General features: G+C 40.6%; 4 protein-coding genes across 4 annotated transcripts; 2 read left to right on the top strand and 2 right to left on the bottom strand.

Annotated features, from left to right (window-relative positions):
• Window positions 1-475: 475 nt before the first annotated feature.
• AK88_00852 (uncharacterized protein) lies at window positions 476-4,531 on the top strand (the record flags this gene model as incomplete). The annotated part of the gene is made up of 1 exon (XM_012478496.1): window positions 476-4,531. The coding sequence occupies one exon, from the start codon at window positions 476-478 to the stop codon at window positions 4,529-4,531; it is 4,056 nt and encodes a 1,351-aa protein (XP_012333919.1).
• A 316-nt stretch (window positions 4,532-4,847) lies between these two features.
• On the bottom strand, window positions 4,848-7,942 carry AK88_00851 (uncharacterized protein; the record flags this gene model as incomplete). Its single annotated transcript, XM_012478495.1, has 2 exons — window positions 4,848-6,460; window positions 6,565-7,942. The coding sequence occupies 2 exons, from the start codon at window positions 7,940-7,942 to the stop codon at window positions 4,848-4,850; spliced, it is 2,991 nt and encodes a 996-aa protein (XP_012333918.1).
• A 1,219-nt stretch (window positions 7,943-9,161) lies between these two features.
• On the bottom strand, window positions 9,162-13,480 carry AK88_00850 (uncharacterized protein; the record flags this gene model as incomplete). Its single annotated transcript, XM_012478494.1, has 6 exons — window positions 9,162-9,221; window positions 9,365-9,428; window positions 9,606-9,729; window positions 9,834-9,912; window positions 10,017-13,236; window positions 13,428-13,480. The coding sequence occupies 6 exons, from the start codon at window positions 13,478-13,480 to the stop codon at window positions 9,162-9,164; spliced, it is 3,600 nt and encodes a 1,199-aa protein (XP_012333917.1).
• A 4,170-nt stretch (window positions 13,481-17,650) lies between these two features.
• Window positions 17,651-26,248, top strand: AK88_00849 (uncharacterized protein; the record flags this gene model as incomplete). Its single annotated transcript, XM_012478493.1, has 1 exon — window positions 17,651-26,248. The coding sequence occupies one exon, from the start codon at window positions 17,651-17,653 to the stop codon at window positions 26,246-26,248; it is 8,598 nt and encodes a 2,865-aa protein (XP_012333916.1).
• Between the last annotated feature and the right edge of the window lie 1,296 nt (window positions 26,249-27,544).

Raw genomic sequence — 27,544 nt, 5'->3', positions numbered from 1 at the left:
TTCTGCCTGCGCGAAGAAACGCTTCAAAGTGCCGATACGAACGTTCACATAATGATACTGTATAATCCATTCGCGTACATATATCCCTCGAACGTTTTTTTTTTTTTTTTTTTTTTTTTTGCCTGCAATAATTTTTGTATGCCCAGTTGCCGGGTCCCCCGTGCTACGCTCTGTTTAAATATTTCCCAGCACATCGAGCACGTGAGATTACTCACCCTATACACGTATGGGGGTATATCGATAGGGGAGCTCCATGAGGTGATAAAATACTTTACAACGGTAAATGGCCTACCTATGTAGGAAGCCTGGGGGTGCAAAAAAAATATATATATGAATAATGCAAATCAACCCCAATTGAACGCTGCCACCCTTGAAATCTAAACAAGGTTGAAGGAAAAGGGAAAAGCACGATATATATTAGAGACCTTTTCTAGAGAGATCACCGAGGGGCATTTTTTTTCCCCATTTGGCCAAGATGGCGTATATATACTCCAAGCTCTCGGACTTCTGGACCAGCGATGATGAAGATGACGAGGAGGTGGACGCAACGGAGGAGGATGTGCCAAGTATGGCGAACGGGGCGAACGCGGCGAACATAGGAAACGCTGCAGGAGGGATAGCAAACTACACCGACATGGCGTACGACGCGGTGAAGAGATTGAGCGACCCTCTACTCGACCCGAACAACGAACTGTGCAGTTATGCCCTTGAAAACGACGACGAAGCCCCCTTCGAAAAGAGAGAACATGTGGGGCCCAATGATACATATTACGCAGACAGTAGCCCCTTCGCAAATGTCATGGACAGTGGACTTAGCTTTAACATAAACGAAGTGATGAGCGGACTCACCAACAACGTAGTAGACAATTTCTCCATCAAAAGTATGGTAGAAAAATATGACCTTAGTAACTTTATGTACAACGATACTTTATTAAAATATTGCGAGGCGGGAGTAGCAATAAATGATGATTCGGCATGCAGGGAGAAGCTTTCCTTGAATGAGAATTTCCACTTTAGTTCCTTTGGCCCTGTGGAATATGTAAGTCCGCCGTGCGGTAACGTGAAGGGGGGCGCCGAGGGGACTCCTGCTCAAAATGCAGTGGAGAACATAATTGACGCGAGCGTTGAGGAGGACACGGCGGGAGGTTTAACAGAAGAGGCGAAGTTACCCGAGAGTGAGGAGGTCACGGTAGATGCCACTCCATCAGTGGCGATGCAAACCCAACCGGAGGAACGTGGTGCTGAGGAAGCCCCTACCGCAGACGATAAAGCCAACGTAAAGTACATAAGGAAAAAATGGGTGATAGAGGACAACCATTCTGACGTCACCAACTTCAGCCAAAATGATCTTCTCTTAAGCTACGATTTCGAACTAGATGATTTTCAAAAGAGGTCCATAAAACACCTGAACAATTTCAAACATGTATTCGTAGCAGCGCACACATCAGCAGGAAAAACTTTAATAGCAGAACATGCCATCGCCATGTCTATCAAGTTAAACAAAAAGGCAATATACACCAGCCCCATAAAAGCATTGAGTAATCAGAAATACCATGAATTTAAAAATATTTTTAAAAGTGTAGGTATAATAACAGGAGATATAAAAATGAATGTTAATGCTAACTGCATAATTATGACCACAGAAATTTTAAGAAATTTACTTTATATAAATGACAATATAATTAACAATATACATTGCGTCATTTTTGATGAGGTCCATTATGTGAATGATAATGAAAGGGGTTTTATATGGGAGGAGTCTATCATTATGTTGCCTCCTCATGTTCAAATTTTACTACTTAGTGCTACGGTGCCAAACTATCTCGAGTTTGCTGATTGGGTAGGATTTACAAAGAAAAAGGAAATTATTTCCATCTCCACGAAGAAGAGACCCGTACCGCTGCTGCATTACATTTATGCCTACGATTCCATCTTTCAAATTATGGACGAGAAGAACAAAATTTACTCCTCTGCTTTTAAGGAGATATACACCAAGGTTAGGGAGAAGGAGCAGGCTAGCAACGCAATACACGGTGGGCATGCTGGTCATGGTAGTGGTGGCCACGCCAAACAGGCGCCAAGTGCGAAGAAAAACTACCCCGATGGGAAGAATAAGCAGCAAGGAGGAACGGCCACAAGTACTCCTACAAATAATAATCAACCAATTGCATATAACGAGTACTGTAAACAGAAAAGAAGACAAAAACTATTTGCAAACGAAGCAAATATGAAAACGGAAATACAAAAACTTCAGGCACTTATAAAAAAATTAGAACAAGACAATAAATTGCCAGTAGTCCTTTTCTGTTTTTCAAGAATAAAGTGTGAAACATATGCCAAGAGTATGCCCCATTTAAATTTCCTACACAACAAGCACAAGTCCAAAGTCCATTTGTTCATTAAAGAATCGATAGCAAAATTATGCACACAGGATAGAGAACTCAATCAAATTAAAATTTTAACAAAATTGCTTGAAAAAGGAATTGGAATACATCACAGTGGGTTACTTCCTATATTGAAAGAAATTGTGGAGATACTTTTTTCAAAAGGGTTAATTAAAATTTTGTTTGCAACGGAAACCTTTGCCATGGGAATTAATATGCCTGCCAAATCTGTTGTTTTTACTTCTATTTATAAACATGATCAATTGAAGAAAAGAATTCTCACATCGTCAGAGTACACACAAATGTCTGGTAGAGCAGGCAGGAGATGTTCCGACAAGTACGGCTATGTGTATATCTACTGTCCAGATAAAATTCCAGACCAGGTTCAGCTAACCGAAATGCTCATGCAAAAAGCAGTCAGCTTGAAAAGCAAATTTAAGGTCACCTACAATATGATCTTAAAATTGCTTATCAATAAACAAATAAATATTGAAAAAATGCTCTTCAGCTCATTTTTGGAAAGTTGTAGAGCTGTTCAAATTCCTCTCTTTAAAAAAGACTTGAAGAGAAAAAAAAAACTTTTGCAAAATATAAAACAAGTGCAGTGTATCTATGCGAATGATGTTAATTATGTCTCGCCAATTGAGAACTATGTACAGATTGACAGCAAGCTTAAACACATCGGATTGAGTTTACACAGAAAACTATTCACCACCAAGAGCAGCAACTCCTTCGTCATCGGGAGAGTTATGCTGCTGAACAATATCGCCACTCTGCACAGCTCCATCTACGGCGTTTACCTCGGGTGTGACAAGAGTAGCAGCAAAAAAAACGAAAAGGTGGACTTTGCTCCGAATAGCATTTTTTTTCAGAACTACTCCGGACCAGGGGAGGAGTCCAATGAGAGATTCTTTTTCCTCTTTATCTTACCCGACTTCATGACGTATGAAGAATTTCTGCAAAAAATGGGGAACGGGGCTGCAGGGGAAAACACCCCCAATGGGGTGAAGCGGCTCGCACAAATGAATCGCTCTCCCATGATGCAGACGAACAGATTGACCCATGAAAATGTAAACATATTCGACAAGTATAGAAACCTCTTTTCCAAGGAGAGCACCCCCACCGGGGTTCAAATCATTCACCACAATTCATTCGACACGGATATGCAGAAGAAGCACTTCGTGGTCTGCTCCAACGTACCCCTCGAGCACATCTCCATCATCACAAACACAGTCATCGTTTTGCCAAATGTAAAAACAACAGCCATTTTAAATAACCCCAAAAATATGCTGCTGTATAGTATGGAATTAGATAGGCTAGTAGAAAAGGGAAATTTCGAACCGTTCGTTTTGACCAAAATGCTCAAGTCCCTAAAATGTGAGTTCTACTCAGTACTAATAAAGCAAGCAGATTATTTGGAGGCCTTAAAAAAGTCACAATGCTATTCATGTAACATGAGAGAAAAGCATTACGAACTTGTGTGCAAAAGAAACAACTGTATTAACGACATTGAAAATATTGAACGAAACATTAACGCCAAGTCTCTTAATTTGTATGAAGACTTGGAGGGAAGATTGGACGTCCTCAGGCATTTCTCCTTCATTGACGAGGACCATAATTTAACGGTTAAAGGAAAAATAGCTAGCTATATTACCATGACAGATGAAATTACCCTCACGCAAGTTATCTTTGAAAACGTTTTGAATAATCTGAACCCACCCGAAATAGCAGCTGTTCTGTCTTGCTTTGTTGCACCAGAAAAAAAAATAGAAGAATCACCAGATCTTACTGTTAATCTGCAGGACGTTAAAATGGCCTTGACAAATATTCACAGCCAATTTGAAGAATTCTACAAAATTATTCGCTTGAAAATCAGCTCGGAAGAGCACTGGAAATTGTGCAGCTTTAAAATTATGTTCATTGCGTACAAGTGGGCTCTCGGTGTTTCTTTTGCTGAACTCCTAGAGCAGTCCGAGTTGGAGGAAGGGCTCATAGTGAGGTCCATTTTGCGCTTGGACGACCTTTGCAGGAAGGTAAAAATCGCCTTTCTGTACCTTGGGAACGTCGACTTGGCGGAGCGCCTCGAGACCACATGCACTCTCCTCCGCCGGGACATCATTTTCATGACGTCGCTTTATTTGCAATGAGGGCACGTGTCGCTGCAGCGGTGGTGCAGCAGTGGCGTAGTAGCGGTACAGCAGTGACGCAGCAGTGGTACGCTCGCCGCTGTGCCCTTGTAATTCACCCCCTTGCGACGGACACCTGCCGGGTGTGTGCTTAACAACTTTTCCGCACTCGTGAATTCCCAACGTTTTTCGTGTTAAATAAATTTCCATGTGTTGTTTAAAAAGGTTAAGAAATGACCCCATGGGGAGCAAAAATTGGCGTGATGTGTAGGTGCGTCGAATCGCTTCTGGCCGCCCGCTTCATCACTCGTTAGCGCGCCTGCTGGGGCGGCATGTACTACCAAGGAGGGAGCTCCTCGAAGAGCCGCACCCTCGTCATGTTTGCCAGCACCAAAAGGATTTCCCTGCATATGGGCAGCGTGCGATTGATGTGCGCATAGCACATTTCAAAGGAAAGATAAAGACACATGAAAGGAATGTTCCATGGGCCATATTTCTGTCTTATCAATTCTAAAAAACCTGACCTCGCAAATTCATACAGCGTTTTATAATTGCATGTATAAATACAAACAAGAAAAAATTTCAACACCAGGGGTACCAAGTCGGTGTGAATGGAGTGCGGAGATCTCGTTTGAATAAACCATAAGAAATTTTGAAACGAATTAAAACCTTTTAACAGGTACCTATCCCACTTTGAGGAATCTGAACTGTAGCAGCAAATGGAAAAGCATAAATCTGCCATTAGGTAATTAAAGGATGCATATAGCCAGTGCTTCTCTCCTAGAATACCAATAATATAAATAAGCGATCTTTCAATGGTAGTTAAAATGTAATCAACACTATGTTCACTATCTAATTGGTTACTACTAATCATGTCTCTCAACAGTTTATATACCTTTGTAAAATTTTGTTCACTTGCTACGGGTAGGGCACACGAAGAAACTGCTTCACCACAAGTATCACAAATCCATAGCTCTTCATTATTGTGAAATCTGCAACACCCAATTTCATTTCTCTCATTTTGTGTGTTCCAAATGAACATTAAAATATTTGCTATGTTTAGACCCTCTTCAAATCTGCGTATATTAAAATTTCCCACTGGAACTTCACCCATGCTAGAGGTATCATCCCATGTGGTTATTCTCTCAGTTGACATTCTCTTTTGAGCACACATGGATAAACGCTCTGTATCGTTTTTGCTCACACTACGCATGGAAAGTTCCTCTTGAGAATTTTTTCCCGTTTTTCTCATGTTCTTCTTGTTGGTAATGCCTCCTTCCATTTGGTTAGGTCTGCCCGAGTAGCATCCCGTGCCGCCTTCGTCACCCGGGGCGTAATGGTATGGACTCTTATTTACTTCCCTTTGGGGATAAACTTTTTCTTGTGTGAAGGGGACATATTCCGAGGACGATGTGTCACTGTATGAGCTCACCTTGTCCCTTTGTGTACTCATGACTTGTTTGTGCGTCTGCCCCTTCTGCATCGCCCCTCCCTGAAAGACGCCAACACTGGAGGGCTCACTCTCATCTCCCCAGTGGAAGATATCCCTACCTCCATTATGATGCCCATTATGATGCCCACTATGATATGCATTTTTTAAATACTTGGGATCGATCCCTTTCCTAACGTAGGAATATTTACAGAACGGACAAAGGATGTGTCTTTCCTGGTCAATTATTTGTGAGCATCGGTTGCAAAAGCAAGTGTCATTTTTAACTTGAATTAATTTACTTCTTCTGTGATGGATGGAAGAATACAGCTCATCGATTAGGGATATTGTAATTTCTTCATACCTAGTTATCGTCCTCATGGAGATGAAACAGATTTTGTTAACGTCTATATAGCAGTAGCTAGCGTTCGGGAAGCAGCTGTGATTTAAAAGGGACGCATATTGAAACAACATGATTTTTGTTTTATCCTTTGGCGAAATGAATGAGTTCTTTAGTATATCTGTGAATGTCTCGAATTTAATTAAATCGTGTACAAATTTTCCATTCGTTAATTTTTTTTTTTTTTTTTTTTTTCTTCCCGACTTTGCTGGGTGTAACTTGTACTGGATATTCTATGTGATATGTGTCTTGTGTATTTTTCGTATGTATTTTCTCCACTTTGGCAGTAGGAAATGACACGCGGTGATTTTTCACCCCCATGTGGTGTGGTGTGTTTATTACCGTCAATCATTTTGCTCACCGGTTTGGCTAGTAGTTCTTCCGATACAGGTAGCGATATGGACCCCCCTACATGCGTGTGTGCCCCACTGCTATTCTCCCTCCCCAGATTCATATACTCTGAAATTTTATCCAACTTTTTTCTTTGCTCATTGTCTAACGAATTGAACGTGTCCCATAGATGCTCCAGCAGGATGGATGTCTCCAGGACGCACTCCTCTACAAAAATCACCTGACCTATTTCGATCCTTTTATTGGCCACGATTTTCGCTCTGCCACTTTTCTGGTCCTGGACCATCAGGATATTTTCTCCATGATTGTTTCTCATGGTGTCGTTCTTGAGGGCCTGCGATTTTGCCAAAATCATGTTCTTCAGTTTTTCTTCTATTTGATGCGCTACGTCGGGTGTGGGTGCGTTGGGGTAGGCAACGACTGCAGGGTTGTAGTTTGAGGTTGTGTAAGTGCTGGGCTTAGCGCTGTGGTATCCTCTTTGGTAAGCAGCAAGAAAGGCACTAGGGTCCGCACTTGGGTCGTCAGCCCCGTGTCGTTCGTTTGGGTGACTGTTTGGGTGGCCCTTTAGGTGCCCGTAAGGGTTAGCACTTGGCTCTTCGATGGGTCGTTGTCGGATTGCTACGGGCCCATTCCTCCGCTGACGGGTTGCTAACCCCCCTGCACCGCTTAAACGAGTGTACTTCTCCAGGTTTATTCCATTTCCTCTTTGGTGATTGATGACCCCTGCGCGGTTGTCCAATCCCATGCAAGGTTTGCTTCTCCGGGTGCTCTTCCCACAGTTGGCGCCTTGCCTAGGGGTTCCGCTCTGCTTACCATGCTTCTTGTTTTGTCCCCCGTCTACCCGTTCCAACTGGACATACCTCTTCAGTTCGTTATTCCAAACAAAATCTTCGAAAAAAAAATTTTTCTTCCGTTCTGTGCACACAGTGGAGTGAGCACTTCTTACACCGGAGGGGCCATTCCCTTCGTTTGCATGATGAGTTCTTTTCAAATTAAAGTCGAAAGGATTATGTAGCAATAAAGCGGAATTTTTATTCTTGGGATATATTGTTTTCGTAAGCACATCTCTTTTCACGTTAAATATTGTATTGGCTTTTATATCCTTGAGGTCATCTCTCACTACGTCATTGTAGTAGTCGAGCCAGACTTTGGGGCTCCTTACTTTTTGCTGGTTGTTTCTACACACATCGTTTTTTCCTTTCAATTTGATCACGCGGGAGCAAAATTCAACTTCATTTGAGTTGTCTGCCATGTTGGGGGGATTCGTCTTGTTGTCTTAAGGAGGCTACTCCTTTTTTCATTCGCGTAAAATCCCGTTGCTAATTCAGTTGGGGCATTCTATGGTACCCTTTTTGCGAGCGGGAAAAACAATACATAGAAAAATGTAGCTCTGGGGGAAATAACAACGTGCAACATTTCGTATTAGCATTTGCACTAGTCATCTGTCCACTATGCATCGCGTCATTTATTTCCTTGTCTTTATTATGCATGCAGAGTGCTCAACCCGAGGGGGGGGAGGGGCTTTCATTTTTTTTTTTAACAGAAAGGGGTAATCGCACATTTGAGGACAGGGAACACACATGGACTCATTTTGAGTGTCCGCATTTTATGTTATATTCATGAAAAAGTGGAAGTCATGACAAGCCTACAGAGGAATTGCACAAATTAGTTGCTTTTATTTTGGTGTGTCCGGAAGGTGCAGGAGGGGACATACGGAACCACGTAACAAACAGGGAAGAAATAGCAGTAGGGCTACATAATACACACTCATATGTGCACTTAACGTGTGGTTGCCACAAATGGGGGACTTTATAAAATGCCCCAACTGGTGCAGACAACCGCCCTTTTTCCCTGTCTTTTATTTTCCCCCCTTTTACTCCATTTTAGAATTATTCTACATGAAAACGAAGGGAAATCCATTTTAGCAATTTCCCCCCAAAAACACACGGCGCACCCTCCGAACATGCTTCACTAAAAAAGTTCCCTTTCCAAAAATTCACATCCCAAAGAAGTGCGGGAAACAAAAAAACAAAACATTGTTCAGTGTAGATCATATAGAATTTACAAGTGGTGTTATTTAAGTTATTCTACTTTAAAAGAAAAAAAAAAAAAAAAAAGAATTGAGAAAAAATTTTTTTTTTTTTTTTTTTTTTTTTCTTGCATTTGTTACATTTTAATGAACAATAAATACATCCATAAAATGCATGTGTGAAAAAAATAATAATAATGATAAAAACGCATGAGTGAATAAGTAGCTGCACGCGCGGGCGAATGAGTAGCTCCACGAGTAGGCGAATAAAGAGGGGGAGTAAAACAAAAATAAACTTTTCGCGTGAGTTATAAAAGTTTATTACGATAAAAAGGGTGGTAAAAAAAAAAAAATCCAGGTTGGAAGGAAAGGGAATAGAAATATCATATTCAAAATGGGTAATACAAAGGCTCAACCGGTGGTGGTAGAGGGCGGTGTCTTCCTAAATTAATATGTTCCTGATTTCTTGGGCAAAGGTATACAGGTTTCTCGTAAAGTTTTCCTAAAAAGGGTAGACAGGTGGAGACGGTCAAGTGGAGCACATATTTTAAAGGTGAAAAAATTTCCCCCACACACCGCGTGGTCACATTTTCAACCGAAAGGGGATGGTGGTACGCGCGCGCGGCAGAGGAGTTCCCTTCTTACCCGGTTGTTCGGGGCCAAATTCGATTCAATGTGGTCCATTAATTTGCAAAAACAGTGTCTCAGCCTGAACAGGGGGGGAGGAAAAACGCACAACAAGTTGATACCACAAAATAAAACGATTGAATAGGTTGGGCAGGAATCACCGTCAACAGTGATCTTAGGAGAGGAGGGGGGCTTCCACGGGTTTTATTTCACCCCCACACAGGCCTCCATCATTTCCCCCTTTGTCGAGGAAACTTACTTCTGCTTCTTCTCCTCGCTCTGCTGCGAAATGAGTTGCTCCTGTATTTTGAAGTACCCCTGCGCGTCGAGCAATATTAGACCCAACAGCGGCTGCGACATGCTCCAGGTGCTGCCAAAATCGCCTACGGGGATGAGAACGGGGGGCGTAGTGGTGAGGGGAGATGTGCTCGTGTGGATGAAATAGTGAATATTCCTCTGTCGGGGGGATATGCGCGATGGCGCGTACCTCCAAGTATCAAGTGGAACATCAGGTTGAGAACTTCCTTGAGGGCTTGCGGCTGGTTTTCCAAAAAGTTTTTTATTATCTGTGCGGAAGGGGTGATTTGAAGACCATGTGGTGACGAAGATGTGATGATGCGCAAATAGACGTGCAACTGCACGCCACGGTCCCCTCTGGCCGCTTATTTACCTGGCCCTGCTCGTTGGAGCTCTTCCGGTTGGTAAAAATGTACGTGACGATGTTGTCCAGGATAGAGCAGCAAGTCATGGACACAGTGTAGTCAAAGGAACAGAGGCCCTCCTTAACGTTGTGAATAACATCTGCAATGAGCTGAAATTCAAGGTTCAGAATTCGCTGGAAGAAATTTTTCGTAACTAAATCGAGAAAGGAAAAGTAGGGCTTCAAATGCTTAATGTACGAGAGTAAGTCATTGGTAGGGATAACCAGACACAAATTCAGAGCCAAGTTTAGTGCGTTGTTCAGAATATCATCATTGTACAAATCAAATATGGCAAAATTTACAAAATCTCCATTTAGGCAATTATTAAACATATTCAAAAGGAGGGAAATAATTTTGTACTTCTCTTTATATAGGTCGACAAATTTCTCCTTTTGCAGCAAATTATTCGAAATTATAATGAGGATGTTAGAAACCACTTTGAAAAGGAGTATACCGTTGGGGGAAGACTTGGGGAAGGTGATTCTCTGAGACTTGTTATAAACAAACTCGCACATGAACTTGAGGAAAGGAATGCATATGTTGTAGTTATCCCATATGACATCTACCAAGGAGGTGAGAATATTCATTTGGTTGTCCTCCAAAGGGTAACTATTGATGAAGAAATTAAAAAACATATTATATGTTTCTACATTATTGCAAGCCATACAGATTCCTCTTAAATCTCGGAGTACTCCAATGAAGGACAATTTTATTTCATTATTCTTCAAAATGATATCTTTTCCATTTAAGTTTATTTCCCTTTTGATGCACTCCAGTAGGTTGTTTATGGGTAGGATATATTTTTCGAAGGAAGAGGAAACGAGATTCTGCTCCATGAATAGAAGCTTTGTCAATATTAGGTAGTAGTTCGTTCTGTACTTATAATATTTTGCCACTTTCAAAAATTTACTATCCCGATTGTGTAGTAAGTTTAGCACCTTTTCATTTTTCAAGAGCATTCTAGCGAAGACTATAAGTTTGGGTGTTTTATCCTCCAAGCACACGATATTCATGCCGGACACCAGATCATGAAACAAGTCCAGACTTCTCTTTACAATTTGCTCGCATTCAGTTCTGTTGTTTAAATTAAATAAGATCTTACTAACGATTAAGTCTATGAGGGGGTCATTATTTTCTTCGTCCTCGTTATTTGTAATTAACGAAGGGGTGGAAAAGTTGTTCATGTTATTATTCATCATGCTTGATGTAACATTATTTGTTGTACTTCCAGAGGGAAAAGTCAACCCGCTGCTGCCTACACCATCAGGCGTTATCATGCTTGACATTTGTAATGGGTGATCTGTTCCAGGGGGATTGGCGCTATTCCCCCCTGTTGCCCCCCCACTATGTCCAATCCCACTAGAGGGACTCGCAATTCGCATTGCGACAGATTTCATCTCCTTTAGAAAGTTATTATTTTTCTTCCCACTAATATAAATCTTTTTAAAAAGCTCCAGACAGTTTAGGTAGGCAAATTCAAGATATTCAAAAACTTCGGGCGATTTGTTCGTCTGTTCCATGAGGGAGAAAACGAGAAAACACAGTTCTGTGTTTATCTTAAAATTGTCATACGAGGCGCTCTTCATATTGGACACAGCGCTACTCGATATGATAGAGGCAATAATAAAAACAAGCCAAGTGGTTTGTTCAATAAACACCGTTTTGCTGATCAAATTATTTTCGTGATTATGTTTGAGTTCATAAAAAATGGACAATAATTTAGCTCCAATAAAATGGTACTGTAATTTGGACAAATTCGAAATGAGCTCCAACTGTTCACTCCGCAAGACATCATTGTATAGAGGGTTTTCCATCTCGCAGTTGTCTCCTTCTTCACAAATGTACTTAGCTAGCTCCAAACGTGTGTTTATAAAAATCATACAAATGTCATATATGTAATCACAAATAATTAAAAACTTATTATCAATGTCATGTGAACTGAAGCTATTCGATATGGGATTTTTTTTTAAGAAAATATTTTTATTACTTAAGACATCTTTCAATAGTTCATTTTCATCTGTGCGGCTATTAATTTCTTTTATCACTTTGGCTGGAATAATATTTAACATGTTGCTCCAAATACCCAGCAGGTAATGCTTACTATTACAGAGGTACTTCCAGTTCTTCATTCCGTCAATGGTAAATAAATAAATGTTATGACACCAGGAGAGGAAGTTTGGGTAAGTACTCAATTCTTGTAAACGAATACTCGTGTCAATTTTACCTATCAGTCTGCATAACTCATGAAAACAATCTTCATCATGGAGTCCAATTTTTTTTTCGATAATATTATTAAGTCCTCCCAAAAATTCATTCATATAATGTGTCTTTTGCTTTTCACTGGAAAAAAAGGTTTTCCTCAACCCTCCAAGGAGTATTAAGGATCGCAGGCAATATTTGCCACAACAGTTGCGCAAGTCATCCTCATCAGACATACATATTTCATACATGTCGAAAAATAACTTGGGAATATTCTTCTCGTTAAATATGTCCCATGATTGGGGTATCATGAGGGATACATTTTCATCAGAACTTTCATCATTTATCATTGTACCCATAAAATCAAAGGACAAACTGTTGTATATTAATTCTAATATTTTTATTAGCAGACGATTTTCATCCATTCTTAATTCTATCCTTATACTTCCCTTTACAAACTCTTCAAGCGTTTCTATACCTACTTTGAATATATCCTTCAGTACGTAATCTCTAAACGATATTGCGCACCTTCTGTTTTTCGCGGAATTCACTCCACATTGAGGGTGCATGTCTTCTATCAGTGCTGCGTAAATGTACAATCCGATTATCCAATGACTCGTTACTGACTTGAGGAAATAATCCACTTGCTTTATTATTAAGGAATAATTCGTATTCTCCAACCAAGACAATTTTACTATGCGTACATACAACCTCACTAAATTGCCCAACACGTTGGAGGATAAATTTAATATATCCACTCCTTTATTATACAAGTAGGACAATACGAATTCTTTCAACTCATCCTTCTCGTTCTGCTCAATCTTGTTCCATTCGTTTGTTATTAACTGAAGCAACCCTGACGTCGTGAAAATTAGGGTGTGCACATGGCTGGTGTTCCCAAGGATGTTTTTCAATTTACTTACGTTCCCTACATTGTTCACTAGAGGTAACAGTATCGTGTGCGCTTGATTCTGTTCTTCCTTATTTCCGCTAAACGGGGGGGAAAAAAAGAGGCACAAATATGTATGAGGAGGCGTGGTTTGGCAAGGTCGCGCAAAAAAAACCGTTAGCGGATTCATCCTCTCTACCGTTATGCAATATCCACATGAACTAGCACATTCACAGGTAAATCTCCCTGGTATGTCTGCGCAGTTTTCATATCATGTATGCTCCTTCCTTACCAATACATAGCCTCGCACAGCACTTGCAGCTGTTGCAACTCTGACTCGCTCATTTTGGGGGAAGGACTAATAAACACACGGTTGTGACTTTGACCAGATGGCGGAGAAAAACACAAATGTGCAGGTAACCCACGTCGCGGTGCACTAACGCGACGTCACTTTTGTGCCCAATCAGCCTGGACTCAACGCGCGGTAGAAACACACAAATGTAGGACAAACCAAACAAGGTCACCCCCAGTTGATATTAGAAGAGAAAATAAAATAACGTGGCGGTCGATAAACTTTTAAACGTGACATGAAAAAAGCATCACTTGTTCATTTGTGCGTATAAATTTCAAAATATGCGAATTCATTTCGAATTGTGCACATTTTGAGGTAGGAGTGTGGTCCTTGAGATGCACAAGGAGAACGGTGGAGAGGTAGGTGGGTGTGTACAGGTGCGTTTTTTTTTTTCTTTTTTTTTTTTGAGGATATTTTTCCCGTTGTGATACAACCCGTTCGGACTTACTCCTACATGTGCATATGCAATACGTGCGCGTAATGCTTATACACCTTGGGTCAGTAGGAAAAAAAGGAGGGTACCTCTCTCTTCTTTCTGTTCATTGATTCAAACATTACTACATAAACGTGCGCATACGTTGATGCGCGTGTGCCTGCTCGTGTTAGCTGCACGAGTGTCAATCCCTCTGTGTTTCGTGCCCCCCTACTTTTCCTTTCAGTTCCATATGCATATTCGGAACGAATGCCTATTACCAATTAAAAAGTTCTTAATTAAAAACGATTTAAAAAAAAAAAAAAAAAACCATGCCCCTCTGCTTTACATCTTAGCAGTGTAACAGGGTTATATGTGTGTGTATATATGAATATAGTGGCACATGTTGGCTCATGCTCATACAAATTTCTGCATATAACACGCACAACACGTATGGATACACTTATATGCGCATGATACACAGTTGCGTGCCAAGGGGAACACACAATTCACACTTGGCGTTAATTCGATGAAGCTACGAGCGAATTAAGTCATTAAAAAAAAAAAAGAAAGAAAAAAAAGAAAGAGAAAAACAAATCACATAATCGTGAATAATGAAAGGAAATTAACAAGGGCGAATGTCGATGTATGAGGCCAAAAAAGGGATGACGCGCGAGGAACGCATATGTACAAGTGGACCCAATGGGGGAAGGAAAAGAAAAAAAAAAAAATAAATAAAATAAATGGTGAAGGGTGAAGGCGAATTAATGCAGGGCAGCAAATAAAATAAAACAGGAAATAGCAAAGGGTGGGTAAAATTTACGATGATACACGTGGGGGTGCTCGGCACATTTGCTTGGCCATGCGTGGAATACTACGAATTGTGCACAAACATACGCAAATATGTATTTACATATATATATATAAATGTATACATATAATAATACTATGTACGTATATATATGTATGCGTGAAGTGCGAGCAATATCGCCAACAAATATATACCATATAAAAAAGCACGCATAGAAGAAAAGCAAAAAGAAAGAAAAAAATAAATAAAAACACTAATTACATGAAAACTTCTGGTAAGAAGCTTTGTGAAAAAGAAAAGGCGATGGAACGAGGAACAATGTGAGATTTCCTTCGTGTGCGTTACTTTTTTTTTTTTTTTTTTTTCACATTTTGGGGAAAAGCACAAAGGCATATTTTTTTTTTTCGTCATTGGGGGAACCTTTCAAATTGGTAATAATTAATTCTTCGCCCCAAGCGGGTAGTGGACGGCAAAAGAAAGCCCATAGGGAATATTTTTATAATGCGTATTTGTATACACGTGTATATAATAACCTATTTCACGCCGATCGGGGTGGCGGGCACATCCACTACCCCAAATATATATGCATATATTGCCAACATATTAAAAGGGATACGCCTCGCCAGAAATATACACTACACGTTTCCCCCAACAAAAAAAAGCCCTCCTGTATCAAAATGACATAAAAGTCCGATATATTTAACTGGTTTAAAAGTAATACGTCGTCCGTAATGTACAAAAGGATAAAAAAAAGGGAAAAAAGCGAGAACCTCTTGGGAAGGAAAATTTGCAAAGATAAAAATGCTCTGCAGTTAAGAATGAAACCAGACTTGTGCAAATGCGAAGTCCTAATCGCCGCAGTTAGGAAAAGCCTCCCGAGGTGCGCCGCCCCACAAGCGCATGTGAAGGCGACGGGCAACGCGCATAAAAGTCAACTCACTCAAGGAGGCACAAATTGTACAATATACAATAAATATACTTATTATTATATATATAATACAAAGTACATTTACGTACAATACTGTATTTTTGCGCTTATTAACATATGGGCATGGCGTGCCACGTGTCATGAGCAGTGCCACACTTATTTTAGTGTTCACGGGAACCTACTTTTTTTTTTTTTTGGGGATATATTTACAATATGTTGTATTTTCTTACCAAAAAAAAAAAAAAATTTTTTTTGGGTACATTTTTTGGTCAATTTGAAGAGTAATTTTTTTTCCTTAAAATATTGCCTCCTGATGGATTAGTACTTATTTATTATATATTTTTTTTTTAAGGCAGGGTCATCTTTGTTTTTTATGTTAAAAAATATGATGAATTTTTATAGAGATGATTTATTTCATTTTTTTTTATTATGTTTCGTTATCAGTTTTCCTTCTATTACATTATAATTTCATGTATGTAATTTCACATGTACATGTTTTATAACCCATATATATGTGGTTTTGCATATGCTTATTTGCTTTTATAAGTGCCATAAGGAAAAATTCGTATGTATTTTTTATAAACGCATGGTTATGTGAAGTTCGTGTATGCATTTCACGTACGTGCGCACCTTTAGTTTGATACATATGTCATATATATATGTACATACGCATTTTCCACGCCTTGGGAAAATTTTATGAGTGTAAAATTTTACGGGCTTTATGCTTGTGCGTGAAAATATTATGTACGTGTGAACAGAACCATTACAATTTTATTATTGTGTACGTGTTACACGTGCAACCTTGAGAAGCAACCAAACACCCCCGTGGAATACATGCCATTAAGCTTTGTACATATTTTGGACATTTTTTTTGCGTTTTTTGCTTTTTTTGTGTTTTTTGTGTTTTTTGCGTTTTTTGCGTTTTTTGCGTTTTTTGCGGTTTTTGCATTTTTTTGCATTTTTTTTGCATTTTTTTACATTTTTTTACATTTTTTTACATTTTTTTTTAGCGTATACTGTTGTTTCATTCAGGGTTACCTTAAGAAGTCAGCCAAAGATCAACATGTGCATTTCGTGTTAACCTTGAACGTATGCCCAAATAGTGGAGGAAGAATGTATGATGTGCAAACCCATTTATGGTGACCTGCATTCGCGCAATACATTTAAGTCTCATACATTTGTTTACGCCAAGGCATTTGCATAATAGCTTCTGTACCTTTATGCGAACGAACGTCTGTGCACTTGCCTTTTTGCACATTTGCCCCTGTACATCTTTGCCCTGTTGCACATTTGCCCCTGTACATCTTTGCCCTGTTGCACATTTGCACCGCTGCACCTCTGCCGCGCGTTTTTTTATAATGTGTCCCTCATCCAAACCGAAGGATACAGAATAAGAGGAAAAACGCGGAAGTGTCGAGGAATATCACCCCAGTGTGCGCAACATATGGTGCACGTATGTATGTAGGCAGTTACAAACAGTTTTTGTAAAAAGAATTTTTTTTTGAGAAAGCTGATGTCTTAGCACACGGCCCACAACATTTATATCCAGCAACATTTGGTTCATTTTGTTTATTCTGCGTGTTTTATTTTATTTTATTTTTTGAACCCTTGTCTATGTGCACATGGTGAACAGTCCACGTCGGCAAATTTAGGGGTAGTAGTAAAGTGAATTTTTTTTTTTCATAATTTTTTTTTTTTGTGTAAAATAGATTATAATAAAAGTTCCTGTATGCCCACATGTGTGTACGTCTATATGTGCCTCAATTGCCTGCGCCGTCCACACGTGTTGCATGCAAATCGTGTAGGAAGGACCGGGTCCATGTGACAAAATATGCACAGGCATATGAAGTAAAGTTTACAATTCGTGAACCGCGGCGCTCCCTTGTTTTCACGAGGAAGGAGAACAGGGGGGGCTGAAGCGGAAACGATTCAGAAGGTTAGCAAAGACCCTAACCACAACGACCATCGCGAGCGCGTGCACCCAAGTAGACAATTTTTTTTTTTAAAAAAGCATGCATAGCGCACCCAAAACGGAAATATCCAAAAACAGTTTAAATTTTTTCGGGTCTTTTTACGCCAAACATGAAAAAAAAGACAGCAAAGATGAAGTAATTACGAGCGAGTGGTCGGTGACAGAGGAAAATTTCACCAACTTGAAAAGTACTTGCAACCAGAATACCAGTAGTAGCTGCACCAGCACTAACATACATAGTAACGACATACATAGTAACGACATACTTAGCAACGACATCCTCAGCAGCAACATCCTCAGCAGCAACATCCTTAGTAGCAACAGCAACCAGGTCGAAAGTCAACATGATAATTTCGTGGAGAGTGAACAAGACTACGACTCAAATAAAAATTCATACAAATCGGCCAAATTGTTTTACGACAATAATATGCCGTTGGAAACAAGTACAATGACAAGCAAAAGTTTATTGGATAAAAATTATTTCTCCATTGCTCATGAGTCCATTTTTCCTACGGAGAATTTTCTAAAAGACTCTCAAAATAATAGCTGCAGAAATACCAAAAGTAGAAAGAGCAGCAACAATAATGATAACGCGTATAGCACGGATTACTACCTAGACAATAACAGGTGCATGAATAGCCAGGATAAAAGTTCGAATTTCCTGGAGCCTTCTGTTCAAAACGTGGATGATGGTAGTGATGGTTACGATACATTCGACATATTTGGCATAAACAAACCAAGGTCCAGTCAGGGTTATACTTGTGTGGGTGAAGCTAGGAAAACGAACACAGGTACCCCACTGAAGGAGGAACATAAGGAAACATTGGTAATGGTGCCATCTACAGCGGAGGATGCGCAGTATCATCAATCGAAGGAAGATGATCAACTGACTGGCGGTCCAAAGGGGCAGGCAAAAGTTCAGCGCGAAAGCACAGCGGATAGTATACAGCACCAAGTTGAGTGCGATCCGGTGTGCGATCACGCTAGCGATCACGCGAACCATCACGCTCGTGACGGCGCAGAAGGTGCGACGGGGGAGCAGAGTGCCCATTCAGACGACGCACACCAAAACAACCCCACAGAAACGCACACCCGGGAAAAACACCCATATGACGAGAAAAAATTTGGTTACGATAAATTTCTGCTGAAAAATTTTTTCTCCAAAATATCAAAGTTCATATCAAATAGCAACGAAGAAGAAGAAGGAGGAGAAAAATATAAAGCAAAAGAAATGGGAATAGACGATGAGCAACTCAATGTACCCATTAGCAGAAGATGTGAAAGTCTGAATTCATACAGCTCGCTATACGAATTGAATGAATATTTCGAAAATAATGAAATGAAAAACGAAAAAGAGAATCTAAAAAATTATCTTGAAGAATTTGACGCATGGGAACCTTTGCCAACCCGTGAGGAAAAAAATAAGTATGAAATGACCAACAAGGTTAGTGACAGGTGCAAGAGAGGGGAGTCACATAAGAATGATAAGGTGGGGACGTCCGAATGGGCAGACGGATCAGAGACAAACCAACGCGCAAATGTACAGAGCGAATATCCAAACACACAGACGGAGAATAGCGAAAAAAGATCAGAAGAAAACAGGAGCCATTATGACTCCACCAAATGTTATCCTTATGTGAGGAACACGGACCAACAGAACGATGATTCATTTGGTGATTTAGGCGGAAAGGACATGGCCCAGGGGAAATGCCATCCTTGTGCAAACGAGGAGGAACAGCCCTACGTCGTCCACATGGACAATGAGGGAATTGGCAGCGAAGAGGTCAAGGAAGACGTGAACAACGGCGAGAGCGAAAAGGGATACCACAGGAATGATTTTCAAAATAATAGGCACGTGTCGCTTAGCGAATTGAAACATTTCCCAAGCATAAATTATTCAGGTAAACAGGATGAGTCTGAGTTTTTGCTCAACAAGAACAGTTTGCAAAAGTACTACTCCATTCTTCACAAACTTTCAAAGAAGGAGACCAAGACGTCTGCCACACCGAGCAGTGTCTATCTGAGTGATAGAAACAATGACGGTGTAAAGAGACAGGGCAACGAGAATAAGGACAGTGCGGATGCAATTAGTGTTGGCGTTGGTAGTGAAAACGGTGCCCATGAGAAGAACGAAAATGGAGAAGACCGAGGCGATGGCCAATGTAGAACTAATGATAGCACACAAAGCAGCGTAGATCACGACGACATTTGTATGAGTAACGATAACCTCGATGGGAACAGCGCGGAACTGCCTAAAAGCAACTCAGATGTGGAAAATGATTTCGCACATAACCCTGACGTGGTCTGCGAGGACACCTTAACGAACAACAATTCTTATCCGCAATACTCAAATGGAAAATACGCATACAATAAATCCAAACAGGAACATAGTAGCTATAGCAGAGTGCGCAGCCAGAAGAGGAATCCTGTCAGTTATTCCTTTAGGAATAGCAGTACTTTCAACAAGGATTGTATAGATGTGGAGAGGAGCGATCAGGACGACGAGGAAAATGATGCGGACATCGAGGCGGATCCTGATATGGATGCCAATGTCGACTCGTATGCCGAGTGTAGCGAAGACTATAGCGGTGACTACAGTGGTGACTGTGGTGGGGACAGCGCCCGAGGTGGTGACATAACCACGTGCATTAAACCGTGTGGTCGTATGAACGACACCGACTTGGACCACAACGATGTTAGCGGCTACTGTCCCCCTGGAGAGATGAACACGACATGCAATCCCTACGTTAACAAACGTCCTTTTAAAAAGGAAATGTACAAAAATGCATATGACGAGGTGTACAATATGAACAGCAAGTACGAAACTATTGATGTGGGTATTTTCCAGGGAGATAAACTAATGCTTAATTATAACAAGGATAATATAATACGGGACAAAGTGCCCGATGGAGAATGTGCATGCTGTGTTTCTGGTGTGCATAAAGGGGGGAAGCACAAGAGGGCACAGAGCATGCGGAGGAAGCGCGGGAATGGGAGCGATGTGGATGAGCACGTGCATGAAGGGTACAACGATAATGAGCAAGATTACAATCGTGACGATCATCATGATGAGCGCTTGGATGACCATCTGGATGAGCGCCAGCGCAATGACTTGGTGTTTTGCATAGAGCCGTACGGCCGGACCAGCGGCGCAAAGTTCGAAGCGCCCCCCAGGAAGAAATTTAACTCTTTCAACAACTCGAACGCGTTTGATTGCAGCCGGGGGAGTTGTGGGCAGAGTTGCTTCCAGGAAAATTGCTGCCAGCGTGACTGCTGCAGGGGCAATTGTGCCCCGGATAAGTACCACATGCGGTACAGCGAGCGCGTCATGAGTGGCAATTTCTCGGACGGAGGGAACAGCGTCGAAAGGTACCTGACAAACGTGCGCAGCGACAAAAAGGCCGCCTACAGCAACCCATTCAACCTGAACAGTAGCATTGCGTACAACCTCTACCGAAGAGGCAGTAATAATTATTTCCCCCAAAATCACTATGATTATGTGGTGAAGGAAAATTGTGCAAAACATATGATGAAAAATTATTTCGATGCAAAAATAAAGGAAGGCAGAAAGGATGACAACAAATCAGCAATGATAGTCGAACAACAAAAAAAAGACTTTAACGGAGCATTTGTTTCAATGCCCATTATTAACAATTTGAATGGGCAAAAATATTTGGCTCCAAATGACGTATATTATTATAACAGGGGAATAGGACGTGATGGAACAGTTGGCCGAGTAGCTATCGATTCTGCGCCTGCAGGAGGAGGACCGTCAAGAATTATCATGACACCCTCATCATCCGCAGGAAAGGGAACGACCAGCGTGACAGCAGGTACTGCCATCACTTTCGGTTCTTCCCCTGTTAATGCAGCAGGTTGTTGGATGAACAGACAAAAAATGAGTGTAAGTACTAACAAAATTGAAATTGTTAGGAAAATCGATATGAATTATAAAAGGAGAATTATTGACTGCTCACCAACAACTATGGTGTCAAATAAATACATGCAGTATTATGGTAGCAACGGCTTAGGGGTACCCAGTAGCAATTATTACCACGACACACATGCTCAGTATAATGGCCTGTATGATTATTCCCCTAACAACAGAAGTGTGAAAATGCCTTCCAAAACGAATAGCCTAATGCCAGTTGATCAAAATGGTTTTTCAAATGTACGCACAAAAATACCCTCAGAAAAAAAACACACAAATTTATCCAATTATGTTATAGATATTGAAGTATTACAAGAAAATAAATATGGAATGTATAATCAATTAAATATGAAGAATAAGGGAAGAAAAAATATGAATAACTTTATCGACCTGGACGATGTGCACGACAGCAACAACTGCGATGTGTACAGACGATGTGCTGCCAGTGCCAGCAAGGTTGTCGATTACGATTGGAACAAAGAAAAATTTTTACAAAAAAAAAATGCACTGATGAATTTTTACAATGACATGGAGGAAGATAGAGCAGTCAATTCATGCTTCCCTTGTGGCAAAAAACGGGAGCAAATGGTTAACTACGTCATTGATGTGGATAAAGTGTATGAAGATGATATGTACATGATGCCTTATGATGGTGTGAAGCGGAGGCATATGGGTTCGATGATGGACGGGGCGAACGGTTTTAGGAGTGGTTCCATCAGTGTGGCCCAAATGGAAAGGAGAAGAAGGGGTGACAAAAATTTAACTCCCTTGCACGAATGTCAGAGAGAGCTACTCCAGCATCATCATAATCAGCATCATCATAATCAGCATCATCATCATAATGAGCAGCAGTACCTGCATTACAGCAGCAACGGCAACTACAAATTGATGATGGAGAAATATAATAAGAGCCTTTTACTGAATTCTCCGATGGACATGTCATGCGTCAACAATTACTCAAGCACCAGGGAGTATATCATGAATGCAAATGGGGGACGAAGTGCTATGGGGGATTATGCCCAGAACGAACAAATGCGAAGTGGCAGTGGAGCAAGCAAAAGGAGAAAAGGCGTAGCAAGGAGAAGCCTTTTTTATAACGAACATCCACTGGGTAGAGGCTCACATGATGATGAATGGGAAAGCGAAATGGGGGGTGTACCTGGAGGAAGAGTAGTATGTGGAAGAGGTGGTTGCCCTGGAGATGAGAGCGACACTGATGAAAATTACATCGATGATGAACATGACCGAAATACCTATCGTGGTGCACATTGCAACGATAACAGCAGGAGGACAAAGTTGAGTAAGCTTTGTAGAGATCAACGGGTCCTCTTTAGTAGACGCAACAATGGAGCTATATCGAGAAAAGTTCCACATGCAGAGATGCTCCACAGAGGTGGAAACAAATTAGAACCATTTGAAGAAGACGAAGAAGAAAGTGATTATTACATGTACAACAAATACGGATTTAAGAAAAAAAAAAAAAAAAACAAAAAACACCAGCAGCACTTGCATAGTCGAAGTAGAGGGCGAGATTATAGTCATCACCGCAACACAATCAATGAAGACACCCTGTGCAACGAAAATGAGTTGGAAAAAATAACTCAAATTGAAAATATCATTTCGAGAAAAATGAAATTAAGCAAAATGAAAAGGGAAAGAGAGAGCAACAACCTGGACAATCCAGAGGACGAGGATGAAGATAGCGACATATACAATAATATTGAATTTGATAGGATCAAAATAGAAAATATCCTTGATGGAACTATTAAGCTAGACAATAAGGATGAAAATATTATTAATAATATACTTGAATTGGAGAGAAGAAAATACACCATTAATTGTATAATGGATAAATTGAGGAAGAGGGAAAACGAGTGCAATTATTTATCTGATATGGACAAGCATTTTAAACAAAGGATTAATTCAAACGTGTATGATTTATACTCGGACAAAAGCACTTATAACATTTACAACACCAAAATGTGTGTGAATTATTTTCTTGAGGAAAAAATGCACTCCCCGGAGAATAAAGAATTTATAAAAAATTTTTTCGTCGAGAAAACCCACAAGAATATTTACTTCGTGCAAGTATTTAAAAAGAAGAAAAAAAGAAAGGAAGGGATCCCTGTGGGAAAGAATTGCGCAGTGGAAGAGAAGAACAGTCCTGAATTGGGAGAACAAGTTGGAAATGCGCGAAACGTGGAGAAAGAAGGATCTAGTAGTATTTCCCCCCCTGTAGAGATGATGCCATTTTGCGCTGCTGCAGTAGGTGACGAGTTAGCAGCGGAGAATGAGAAAAAGTACGACGTGGAGGAAGGCGCAGAGGGAAAGCTCGGGGAGGCTGAAAAGGGTTGCGGAACAGATGGGGAAATCCCTGAAAATGTGGTCGGTCAAATGCACGGCGACGCGTCTGGCCAGAACACGAACGTAGCCGAAACAGGAGAGGGAGACGGAGAGGCTACAGACCCCCCGAAGAGTGAGCGGAAGATGAAATACTTTAACTACCAGCTTAGTTTCATCAAGTGGAAGTTTGGCAGAGCGGACAAGGACGAGAGCAAGAAGGAGGACGCGCAACAGGAGCAGCAGCGGCTGGAACAACAAGCTGAACTGCTCGCCCTGACAGACCCATCTCACGCCCCCCTGGAAAACCACGAACACGAAAAGATGGAAATACGCGATGAAAGTTTCGAATTCTCGATGGGCAAATGCGTCGACAGGGATGAACAAAATGGGGAAGGGAAAATGGAGACGGAGGATAAGGAGCAAGCCAATGTGGTGGTCACAGAAGGGGAACGCGAGGAAGCCCTACATGGGGAACTTCATCAGCACACCCTTCATCCTGCAAGTGGAGACCCGTCGGGGGACGGTATACGCCCCACGTCCAAACCACAAGGAACGAAAAATACACACCCCAACGAAGACGAAACGGATGATGACTTCGAGGAAGGAGATAATTTAATCGACCAAATGATGGGCATGAACAAAGACGACAGAGATGAAGAAGAGGAAGAAGGAGAAGAAAAAAAAAGGGAAACGGAACATAGCTTTGATAGCGTAATAAATGAAGAAATGGTCGAAAATGAGGAAAACAAATTTGGAAATTTGCCTTTGCAGGAACAGTTATTTAGTGCGATGAAAATGACCGGAGCGCAAATCATCATGGGGAACGAAGACGAGGATGATTTGGATGAGTATGACGACGACGATGATGAAGATGAGGAGGAGGAAGAAGAAGAGGAAGATGATGAGGAGGATGAAGAGGAGGAGGAGGAGTATGAGGAAGGGGATGACGAAATGGTAGGAGGAGCCGCCGTGAACGCAAAGGGGAGTTATAAGGAGAAAAACAACGAGGTGAATGAAGTGAAGGACCTTAAGGACAACGTCGAATGGATGAAGAAAGAAGCGCACAGTGCAGAGGAAACAAACATAAGCGAGGCTGACGATGCCCATGTGAGAAAAAATACCTGCGATGGAGACGAAGCGGCAGGAGAGCACGAAGTAGAGGTCGTGAAGGAATACAACGGAGAGAACCAAGAGGAAAAAACTTCCCACAGTAGGGAAGTAATAAATTTGCAGAATGGCGAAACGACGACTCCCCATTGTTCAGATGATGGTAATGACGTGAAAGAAATCAGGGTGAAAAACCAAGCCAAAGAAAATATTAAAGAAGAGATTGAAATAATTGAAGAGGACGTTAACCAGGACATGTGCTACTCCGACATTAAATTCATGATAAAGGATAAAAATGAGGAGGATGAAGAATTCGAAGAGGTCATTGAAAAAAGAAGCTGCACCAAATACAGAAACAAACACAACAACAACAGTGAACATTACTTCCCATATGACCATCGTGATAATGTCAAAAAGGAACACGAAAATTATGCACAGTATAGCCATCATGGAATGATAAATGGAGTTACCCTCAAAAAAGAAGAACGCGGTGCAGGTGATTTCTACAGTCACCTGGAGAACGATGGCGAGAAGGCAGAAGACGACGAAATAGACGAATCGCCCGAGTATAAACAATTTAAAAAACAAATCGCAATGATGGACATGACCTTGCAGAAGAAGGAAAAGGAGGATGAAAAAAAAGTTAGAGAAAAAAACGAACAGGAAAAACAACAATGGGATGATAGCAATTTATCCATACAGACAAAACAATTAATGAAAGGTACCATCAGCAGAGGGAACTCAAACAACTCCATTAGCAACATGAATGCGAAAAATTTCTTCATTAAAGACATGCTACATGAAAATAATCAGTACATACACGACTACTGTGATATTGAAGACAGTACAAAGTATAAAATGCTGGATATAGCTAAGAAGAACCAAATTGAAAAAATAAAAAAAAAAATAAAAAAAAATAAAAAGCTAAGGAAGGAAGATTTTAAATTATTGTCCGAGTTGCTACATCATAAATTTGTACTCAACGAAATTAGTGTCGTAGGTAATTACGAAGTGAATTACAAGAACTGTTTTGACATACTCGAGTTGGAGGAATATAAACTCAGGAAGGACTTGCTAAAAACGTACTGCGAGTGCCTGTCCATAGGGCTAACCACTCATGAGAGGGAATTTCTCAACGAGTTCCAGTTGTTCTTACCCGACATAAACATCATGGACGACATGAACATTCTGTACATTTTACGGCACTCTAGGAATGAGAAGAATTGCGTGTTCAAGTGTTTCCTGGGCGAACCCTAAACCACACACACTGGGGGTTAGAAGTTCAATCCATTAGGAGTGTTACAAAGGTCTGGCTTTGCTGGGGTCATTTCCCCCTTTCGGGTTTTCCTACCGGAACTTCTCATCAGCCCAAGTACCATCACACCCTCTCCACGCCTGTGCACCTGCGCATGTGTGGACGCTGTATATATATATATATATATGTGTTATGCCTTATATGTGGGTATTCTTTATGAAGGCCGCCATTTTCTCGCACACCCAGAGTGCAGTATCAGAACATTATTGCCACTCCGCGTGACGAGCAAGAATGCCTTCCTCGCACGATCTATTTGTATCCCCCTCTGCAAAATGTATATAAATACCCACTAGAAGATAACTAATCCCGCATGATAATTTTCCGTCAAGACAGGAAAAAAAAAAAAAAAAACACCTTTTCATATTAAATTGTAAACCTCCCGAAAAACGAGAGGGAAAAGTGTAGGAGAGAATTTTCTCCTTATTAACATACCCCCTCAGTGCAACCTTTCAAAACATACAAATAAATAAAAGCCATCACAGCATATGCTATATTTTATGCCTGTACACATAAGTAGATATAATCCACTTACATATGTACATGTGTATCGTCCAATATGTATGCTGCGTACGGCAACGAATATATATGTAACTAATTCCCTTGAAACATTGTGTTTCTTGTTCCCAAAATGTATGACCCTTTTTTTTTTTTTTTTTTTTTTTTTTGTGCCCCATTATTTCTGCCGATATACACGCGCAGCAAAGTTACGCAGTGCATATAATCCCATTATGTACAATAATATATATATGTATATATTTAAATATGTATATAGTTGCGCCTGCATTTGCGCGTATACATACGTAAATATAAGCATAAGTACCTGCCCAAACGCATACGTATATTAACCGAGAAAAAACTTCAAACATCGCACATTTATATAAAATAAAATATACATACAAATGTATATATATATATATATATATATACATACAATGTGTATGTAACAATGTATAAATTTCCTACGGATGAATAATTGGCGAACGCAATGTTTATCGTTCTTTTGTCCATGACCTGTGTTGCTGCGTCCCCGATGGGCAAGGTAAAATGCGCTGCCTGCGCGGAGTCGTTACATAATGCCTCGGTTGCGCCCACTCTTCATACAACCGCGCACAAGTGTTGCAAACGTGTTGAAAAGGTATATACCAATGCGACATTACAATTTGCAGGTTTCCTTTTTTTTTTTTTTTTTTTTTTTAATATTTTTTTTAATACATCCACCACGTAGCGCAAAAAGTGCT

The sequence above is a fragment of the Plasmodium fragile genome (assembly GCF_000956335.1).
Source record: "Plasmodium fragile strain nilgiri unplaced genomic scaffold supercont1.7, whole genome shotgun sequence".
Classification (NCBI taxonomy): domain Eukaryota; phylum Apicomplexa; class Aconoidasida; order Haemosporida; family Plasmodiidae; genus Plasmodium; species Plasmodium fragile.
This window is presented reverse-complemented; position numbering and strand designations above follow the sequence as displayed.